The 10211-nt window shown below is 36.7% G+C and overlaps 1 protein-coding gene across 1 annotated transcript; it reads left to right on the top strand.

The window, feature by feature from the left end:
• Nucleotides 1–341: 341 nt before the first annotated feature.
• cngb3.1 (cyclic nucleotide gated channel subunit beta 3, tandem duplicate 1) lies at nt 342–9863 on the top strand. Its single transcript, XM_043226187.1, has 18 exons — nt 342–536; nt 1709–1775; nt 2102–2219; nt 3665–3825; nt 5368–5667; nt 5745–5953; nt 6035–6085; nt 6214–6300; nt 6731–6795; nt 7026–7148; nt 7357–7498; nt 7565–7724; nt 7928–8025; nt 8661–8744; nt 8839–8957; nt 9160–9312; nt 9389–9542; nt 9686–9863. The coding sequence occupies exons 1-18, from the start codon at nt 408–410 to the stop codon at nt 9710–9712; spliced, it is 2247 nt and encodes a 748-aa protein (XP_043082122.1). The 5' UTR covers nt 342–407; the 3' UTR covers nt 9713–9863.
• Nucleotides 9864–10211: the final 348 nt, after the last annotated feature.

Here is a 10211-nt window from a genome sequence, read left to right as displayed (position 1 = left end):
AGTGGTCTTTCTAAATGTGGACCCATGGCACAAACAGAACAGAAATAGCCCACGAATGCACTATTAAAGCGCTGGCACGCTTTGAGTAATACAATGTGAACCAGTAATGCGCCAAATATGTCCAATATCGGTCAAAAAGCTGGCTTTACAAATAGAAACGGCCCTTTGCGGCTCACCCTGGAATGTTTTAATAGAAGGCTTGTGATTGGTGGACTGCAAGCGAGCAGGCCAGTGATAGGTCAGTGAACTGTGACCAACCCTGGGAAAAGGGCCGTTCCTGAGAGGGAATTAATAGGGCTCTAAGAATTAATCAAAGCAGGTCGGAGTTCACACATCGGCGACGGGTGGACAGGGAGCGGAGGGATAAATCTGGATGGGATCTCGTGCCCGCTCGAGCCAGGGCAGCAATGTTCAGCACCTTAAAAACGTTTTTTTGGCCCAAAACTGTGGCGGCAGTATCTCAGAGTCCTGGACCTCCGACACCAGCACCTGCACCCGCACCTGCACCCGCCCCAGCACCTGCTCCTCCGAAAGAGGTACGAGCACCTGGCTTTAACATAACACCGCATCAACATCGCATCCCTCATATACAGAGAATATATATATATATATATATATCAGAGAAATACTTTTTTTCTTTTTTGCCAAAATTCTTAGCTTGATTTACTGGGTAGGTAGATCACCAAATTAGTGACCTGAATACGGTATGTGGATTTAAATAGGTTTTATTTACTTACCAATAATCTTTTTTTTTAGGGAATAGGAGGATCCATAGACATTTATATGCTACTTCTTTTTAAAGATTTTTTTGAGCCTGAACATAGTGCATGCGAATACATGAATAACATGTCGATTTGATTACTCAAATGCCATATACTGTAATACTTATATTAACTATAATATATATGTTATATTATAATATCATAGAAATAGAAATATCATTATTTATATTTAATGATTTCAGATGGAGATTGCTACATTTTTTTTGTATACTTGCATATAAATACTTTAATGAATTGTTTTTAATTTCTTGCACTTTTGTAAAACTTATTACGCATTTAGCATTTACGACCTTACATTCAATTGAAAAAAATATTCGAATACTAATTATTTGTAATACCAGATGACAAACTGGCATATATGAACTGCAAAAACAAATTCATGCACATTATACTTTCATATATTTAACGTTTAATACCACTACTGTATGTCAATTATTTTAATATTTTGTTCTCACTTTAATTTTAATGTTGTAGTAATTTTGTTATTTGTTTTATTTAATTTAGTTTTAGATATTTAGCTCTTCAACTAAACACAAAGTAGGATTGCCGCTGTGGCTGAAATAGAGCAAGAAGCTAAAATATATATATTTTTTGTATTTTAAGAAAATGTTTTTATTGTTTAAGTCAAAGATAATAGTCAAGTCAGGTCACCTTTATTTTTACATTGTGTCAAAGCACTTTCGATGTAAAATGACAAGATTAAACACTCGGTTAAAGGCATTTAATTATTGAATCTGTGCTAGTATAATAACCATTGAAGCTCATAAATAAAATCATTTGCGTTTGCATGTCTCATTGTCATGTCAGCATATGAAGCCCTTCCTCGTGTGTAAAACAGGTTATGACACAGCTCTCATTCCATCAAATGTTAATGCTATAAATTAGAAATGAGATGTGTTGAAAAAAATCATTTTTGCTGTCGGCAGGAGGAAAAGACAGATGCAAAGAAAGATGAAGAAAAAAAAGAAGAGAAAAAGGAGGAAAAGCCTGTCGGTGAGTCTTCATCCACTGCAATTTTCTGTGTACATTTTTTGTTTAAGAGTGACGGTAGAAGTATGATTGGTGTTTTTTTTTTATCTGGGACCCTGGAGAGGTTCTCATTTAAAGGGTTGGATGAAAAAGCATAATGGACCACATACTCTTGCTAAAGCTCTATATCAATTAAGTAGCGAGTCAAAAGAAAAAGCTTAACCTAATGGAGACCATTAATGAGTGTCTTTAATTATAGACATCTGATCCGGAAATAGGAAAATATTACATGTTCGGAATATCAAATCGTAGTATCCCAAAACATTTAATTCTGACCTGTGCTTCTTAAGAACCAGCACCTGCACCTGCACCTGCACCTGCTCCAGCTCCTGCACCTGCACCAGAGCCTCCTAAACCTGACGCTAAACCACCAGATCCAGCCAATCCCGGGGCAGAAGCTGCAGAGGGGTAAGAGCTTAGGCTGCCTGTAAATATCCTCTTTATATGTAGTGTGTGCTATTCTGATAAACTACAGTCAGACTCTGGCCCAGATGCCACAAGGGGGTGCTAGAGAGAAAGGTTTAGAGAAAAATAGACAAAAAAGTGCTAAATAATAATAACAATATATATATTTTTTTTTTTAAAAAAAGGTATTTTGAATAATAATAATTAATCATTCATATTTGTTAAATATATTATTATTAAATATTCAATCTGGCATTTAATTAATATACTAATATTTTGAAGTAAATAAATATTTGATATTATAATGTGATTAAAATAAATTTTAAATCAAGCTAATATTTAAATAAATATGCCTACCTCTGTCATTAGCCACGAATCCAAATGTTTCAATATAACAATTAATGTTAGATCTTATTTATGACAGTCTAGGCTTTGTAAATCATCATCCTATGCATCGGCTATATCAGCACAGTGGGGCAGTGGTCACGCTAAACAGGGTTGCCAGGTTTTCACAGGAAAAACCCAGCAAAATGCTATGTAAAACTAGCCCAAATTTAGCCCAAAAACTTTTCAGGGGGGATTTCCGGTTAAAAAAATTCCAGTAGGGTAAAACGGTCCATTTCAGGGGATAAATATCACATTATTGGGATTGCTTTTACCTGGGTCATTTCATTTTGATAATGCAGTTAATAAACGCAAATGTTAGTAAATCACATTGCGTTATTCATTTCTCTTCACACACGTTTTGCATCTGAAAGGGAAACTCCTACAAATACGTATTTCTATTTTCAGCACTAATTCTTCACTGCCCATCTTTAGCAAATCCTGACAGTATTATTTTAAATATCTTAGACTTTTTGCACTGGCGTAAGCTGTTAATACATCTGGCATATATAAATGAACATCAGCTATTTGTATTTTGCCAGGGGAGGAACATCAACAAGTTTCAGGCCATTAAAAAATACGCATCTCTGCCCCTTCTTGTCATTGTTGGTTTGTATGATCTTTGCTGTCAACTTCCACTCAGTGATGAGCAGCGTGTGACTCCAGAAGTAGCTGAAAGTAGATTAGGGGATCTGCTGTATTTGTGACTTAAGAAGATCAAGAGAACATCCTCACGTGCGATCAAGAGTTTCTATTCTCATATAAACACCTGACTTTATATCGATTTCAGCAAAACATGCGGTCATCATTTCCAGTCGCAATTCATGTGCTAGTGATACTAATCTCTGCCGAAAGACTAACTTGACTATTAAGCCTCATATGAACAGTCATGTAGCTTTTTAAGGCCATGATCTGACACAAAAGCAGAGCTGCACTGATTAAACCGATAATAAATTACACTTGCGTTAAGTATGTACTGTATAGAATCAGGAACAGAATCTCTTCGGAATATCTGATTTCTTTACATAATTGAACCTATGTTCCGATGTGTCTTTTTCACACAGCGAAGATGCACCACCTCCACCTCCTCCACCCATCGTCATTAACAGATACTGTGACGACCATCTGCGAGACATGGTGAAGAAACTACGGGAAAGGACGGATCTTTATAAGGAGAAAGTCATAGACCCCTACTCCTCATCCCCAGAGCGCAGCCCACCCGTCAGTGAGTAATTCAAGATACGTAAATCAACTGTTTCTCATTTCTTAGTTCCTCAAGGACTTGGAATCTTAAAAGGATAGTTCACACAAAAATTTGAATTCTCTCATTAATTCGTCATGTCGTTTCAAACCTCTAAGACCATCATTCATCTTCAGAACACAAATCAAGATTTCTTTAAAATCTAAGAGCAATGGGCCCTCCATAGACAGCAACCTAAGTTTAAGGCCTAGATGTTACAAGCTGTTGCTGCCTAGATAAGCTCCGTGAAGTCGGAAAGATTAAAGTCTCAAACCTTCAAAGTGCCCCTATTATGGGTTCTGAAAGGTTCATATTTTGGTTTCACAACAGGTTCGCACGCATGCATGCATTTTCTTATTTATTATGCATTTATTTGAACCCTATTTGCTCATCAAGTCCCAAATGATTCGTTCAACATTTCATTTTCCAAACCCCTCCTCTGACTGGTCGATTTCATTTAAAACCGTGTTTTTGAACTTTTAGCGATTTCAAATTGGCATCTAGTGGCAAAAAATTAATTAGGATTTTCATTCAGACCATATTTTCCCAGGTCTGCATGTGCAACAAGAGGGTGGGCAATATGCAAATATTTAATTTTTGACGTGAACATGAAACGATTGAGATTCTTTTTAAAACAGCTCTTTCAGAGTTGACTCTTTTTTAGGCGAGACGGCAACTTTATACACAGATTTAAAACTTTGCTGGATGTTTTCATTCACTTTGAGCCGTGTTACACACTGCATAAAATTAAAAATCCATAACAGGGGCACTTGAAGACTCGTTCGCACCCAATCGCAATGCACTGAATATCTGGCCAATCGGAACATACTGTGCATTTCAGAGCAATGAGCTTTGTGTTTCAGAAAGGCGGAGCATAGAGGAGCAACAATATTGTTGGTATGTGGAAAATAATGTTTTTTCAACCCTAAACCATTTAAATACATTGCATTACACCAAATACACAAAATAATGTTAGAATTAGGGTTACTATTTTCGACTATTTTAATGATGTCCTTATTATCTTTCTGGGCCTCGAATGTGTCAGTTACATAGCTTTCCAAGGGGAAAACGCTCAGATTTATTCAAAAATATCTTAATTTATGCTCTGAAGATGAACTAAGGTCTTACAGGTTTGGAACGGGTAATTAATGACAGTATTTTAATTTTGAGTGAACTATCCCTTAAATGTTTTTTTTGACTTATTTACTGCTGGAAGAACCAGGTAATTTTTGTTTCAGGTGGTCATGGTGCTTTTTGGAAAACATAGCTGATTTGTTGCTGTGTACCAGATCAAAACCAGCTACTAGTCCATTTTATCAACCATCTAAACCAGCTCGGACCATCTAATGACTAAATTACCAGTTTTTTCCAGCGAAAACATGACCAACCAACTCCCACCTGAATTTTCCAGCAGTGAATTCGTTCATCCATTTCTGTAAAGCAACTTGGTCAGCATTGATGCTATATAAATAAAAAATGACCTTGACCTTGACCTCTTCTGAACTTTGGTCTGCTCTTGATATCCAGCACCGGTTTATCGCAAGGACGACTGGATCAGAAAACAGGAAGCGGACAGAATAAAACGAGAAGAGGCCGAGCAGAAGAAAAAAGAGGAGGACGCCAAGAAAGCGGCAGCTAAGAAAGAAAAAGAGGAGAAAGAAAAGAAAGAGAAAGAGGAAAAGCTGAAAGCCGAGAAGGAGAAGGCCGATAAGGAGGCGGCTGAAGCCACGTGGCCAAAAATCAAATGCACATGCATAGACACACTTCTCAAACCTTTCGAAGACAAGATGGACGCGTATCTGGGGACAACCATCGACCCTTTTACAGGTGGGACACTATGAGAACCGAAGAACGCCTCTTAAAGAATAAAGCACTGGCCTGCACTTGTTTGTTCTTCCTTCCAGATCGGCGGTATATTAAATGGCTGAGCGTCGTCACAATCGCTTTTAACTACAACGTTTGGCTGGCCACCGCACGCTTGTGCTTCCCGTACCACACGCCCGAGGCCATCCCCTTCTGGATCTTTTTTGATATCCTGGCAGACCTTGTGAACATCATAGACATCACCATGTTTCAGCCGCGCTTACAGTTTGTGAAAGCAGGAGACATCATAGTAAGTGAATTTTGCTGTAGACACCTTTGGAATTGTTACAATTGGACACCCGGTCAAAATCCGACCAATTTATTTCCACAGAAAGACAGAATAATGGCTAAACAGAGGTACAGGGAATCTGCCAGATTTCAGGTGTGCACAAATGATATACTGTATATATATATATGATTAATCATTGTTATTTAAAAACATAATGAAATTGATTTTGTATTTCTAAATATACATCTATGTATTATCTTGATAATATTTTCTCTCAACAGACAGACTTGATGAGCATCATACCATTTGATTTGCTGTGTTTCTACTTTGGGTTTACGTCAATCTTTAGGATAAACCGGTTTGTGCGGGTCAGTTACTCAACCTCAGCCCAATCTGTCTTTAATTCAGCTTTTTTTTTTTTTTTTTTTTTACGTCATTATTTAATAAGTCATTATTTTAGTATTACGTATATCTTAAATTCAATTTACTCTATTTTTATCCCCTTTAATTAGTCATTTTTATTATTTAATTTGTGCATTTCTATTTGGCTTTTGTTTTATTTCAGTTTTAGTTTCATTAATTTGACTCAACTTAACCTTATTTCATTTAGTTGCCAATTAAGGTAACATTTCTAATTTAGCTGTTCATCTAATATATACATACATTTTAGCTTTTTTTTAAACTAATAAAAAGAGTTCTACACCAGCTAGTTCTTGCTTTTTACTATTCAGTGTACTGTGTAATGAGCTCTGTTTAATGTTATATTCCTTCTTCTTTTTTTTTTTTTTTTTTTTTTAGTATGAGTCGTTTTTTGAGTTCAGCGATCGTCTGGAAAGCATCATGGCTAAGGCCTATATCTGGAGGTACGTGCGATTTCTATATGCTAATCTATGCGCAGCTTAGCACGTTTCTAAGTGGTTCTTTATTGTCCGATCCCGATACGCTGTGATATTTAGGTCTTTGAATACGGTTCAGGTCCCTCTTTCAATATGCGCATTGAGGGGGGTTAAATCTGTATCTGTATCTGTATGTATGTGTATAATAATAATAATAATAATAATAATAATAGTCATGCTGTTTTGTTTTTTTTCAGAGTTGGCCGCACTACTGGATATCTGCTCTTCTGTCTCCATTTAAACTCCTGTCTTTACTATATAGCATCAGAATACGAAGGGCTGGGTAGCACTAAATGGACATATGATGGGAAAGGAAATGCGTATGAACTTTTTTTTTGTTGTTGTTTTTTACCAATTTTTCGTAGCTGTTATTAAATTTAAAATTAAATATTTTATTATTAAAATATACTATATAATTGTTTTTATTTGTACTAATGACACTATAAAAATATATATATAATTTAAATACACTCAAATAAAATATTAATAAATGAAAAAAATATATTGTACTGATTTTTCTTTGCCAAGGTATCTCCGCTGTTATTATTTTGCCACCCGTACCCTGATCACTATCGGAGGTCTCCCCGAGCCCCATACACTCTTTGAGATCGTTTTCCAGCTGGTCAACTTCTTCACAGGAGTCTTTGTGTTCTCCAGCTTGATTGGACAGGCAAGTAAATGAACACTCGTAACACATGACCCAGAATAATAACTGATCAAAATCTGTGAAAGCCAGATGAGAGACGTCATTGGAGCAGCCACGGCGGGTCAGACCTACTTCCGTGCCTCTATGGACGCCTGTGTGGCGTATATGAACACCTACACCATCCCAAAGCTGGTGCAGAACAGAGTACGCACCTGGTACAACTACACCTGGGACTCCCAGGGCATGCTGGGTAAGAGTCATCCCATGAATATAGCCTTAGAGTCTGGAATTGTGTTAAAAAGTGAATAGAAGTGCACTATTAATACTAACGCTGAGCTAGATTTGGAATGATTTGGAAAGATCAGGTACAGGTACAATGAATCTAAACATAATAAATCTCGTGATATCATTTTCACGTATCATTTTTGTAGATCAAATGTTGTTTTTCTGCAGATGAATCGGAGTTGTTAGAAAAGATGCCTCTGGTGATGAGAACAGCCATCGCTGTGGACATCAACCTTGCTACTTTCCAAAAGATCGACCTCTTCAAGGTAAAACGTCATATTGTCAGTGAAACGTATTATGTAACAAAAGAAGAAATCCCATTTCGGTGTGTCAGTATCAAATTAACTCACAAATGATTTTAAATAAAAATACGTAAAAACATTTTAGAAAATCAAATGCTAAAATATGGGTTAAATAATGTTCCATTGCTATTCTTCTAATATTCTGAACTGCACTTAAAATATATAAAAGGAAAAGGTGATACTAAATGTTATTATTTTATTATCAATATTCTGAACTGTACATAAAATTTATAAAAGGAAAAAGTGATACAAAATTTTATTATATTTTAAATGTTTAAAAATACTGACAATTGGGCAAAACAGTGTTTTGAAGGATTGGTAAAGGTTTATATTTCTAGTGAATTAATTACAATGGAAAAAATTAAAGGGGTTTTATTCGTTATTTTGATTTTTCCGCAGGATTTTTCCATTGGCTTCTGTCTTGTTATGAAAAATAAGCTCTGTGACCAAAAGTTTACGATTCTCGCACACTTTGTTCATCATGATAATATTAATACAACTTTTATGTATTTAGAAGCTTAAATGCAAGTGAGGGACATATTTTTGGCTTATATTTATATTTTGGCTTTCTCAAACGTTTTTTTTTTTTTTTTTTTTAGGGCTGTGACAACCAGATGCTCGTGGACATGTTATTGCGTCTGAAATCCATCGTGTACTTGCCTGGAGACTTTGTGTGCAAGAAGGTGAGAACATCAGATGGAAACGTCCCATATTATATAGATTGAACATTGATTCAGACAGTTTTCACGGGCCAGTGTCTTCCATCGCTTCGTGCAGGGAGACATCGGGAGAGAAATGTACATCATTAAAGCCGGAGAGGTGCAGGTCATCGGTGGGCCGGACAATAAGATCGTGTTTGTGACTCTGAAGGCCGGCTGTGTGTTCGGAGAGATCAGGTACTGTATATACTACCGTTTGGGGTCTGTAAGATTTTTTTTAACGTTTTTAAAAGAAGAATATAACAAAGGCTGCATCAAAAATACAGTAAAATATCTATTTTGTAATTGACTTTTAATGACATAGAGCTATATGTATAGATGTCTTTACTGTCACTAAACATTACTACAATGATAAAAACAAGAATGCCTGTATTTTCAGTCTCTTACAGTCAGCGAAAGACGGAGGCAACAGAAGAACAGCCAACGTCGCTGCTCACGGATTCGCCAATCTCTTCGTGCTGGATAAGAAAGACCTCAATGACATCCTGATCCATTACCCCGAGTCTCAGAAAGTGCTGGCCAGGAAGGGACGGTGAGTCACGCAACGCGAACGGATTTAATAGATAAACGCAGCAACTACAATAATGAACGATTCATTCTCTGCTCAGGAAACTGATGAAGGCCAAAGGTAAATCGGCTCCCGTTAAAGACGAAGGAGAAAAGAAGAAGGGATTGGCGATGTTCGGACAGAAACCACCCACTCCGAAAATGTTACGTGCTTTCGGGGGCTTTGGGAAAGGAGGATTACTGGAGAAACTCAAGGTGTGTGTGTGTGTGTGTGATGATCTGATGAGAGGAATAATGCTCCAAACACGGTCAGCAAAGATTGAAACGCCAGCGATTTTTCAGTTTGCTTGCAAAGTCGTCGAGTGGTCTGAAATAAGTGACACTTCTTTTTCCTACAGGCTCAGGCAGCAGAGAAAAAGCACTGAAAAAACATCCATCCACCAATCCATTATCAATTCCTCCATGTATCGGTTTATCCATTTATTTCAAAATCCATCCAACCTATGTGTCTATCTGTATGTCTATCTGTCTATCCTTCTATCAATCCACCTATCTGTCTGTGTGTGCATCCATCTATCCATCCTTGACGTTCAGCAGTCCATCCATTTCATCATTCTTTCATTTATCCAAATGTCAATTTCATTCATCTACTACATAAAACATCTCTTAATCCATCCACCCATTTCATTATCTACCGATTATATCCATCAATCCATTACATCCAGCCATACCATACCATATATGAATGGCAGAATTGATGGATGGATGGATAGATATCTGTTTGTCTATCCATAGATAGATAGATAGATCGATCATCATTCATTCAGAGCTACAGAAACGCGATTAAAAATTAAATACCGACTACAGGTTTTTGATTTGTAGTTGGTTTAGAGACGGATTCAATCATTTTGAGCTTATTATCCG

This window comes from Puntigrus tetrazona, chromosome 24 (assembly GCF_018831695.1).
Source record: "Puntigrus tetrazona isolate hp1 chromosome 24, ASM1883169v1, whole genome shotgun sequence".
Classification (NCBI taxonomy): domain Eukaryota; kingdom Metazoa; phylum Chordata; class Actinopteri; order Cypriniformes; family Cyprinidae; genus Puntigrus; species Puntigrus tetrazona.
The sequence above is the reverse complement of the archived record's forward strand: the minus strand, read 5'-3'. Positions and strand labels throughout refer to the sequence as shown.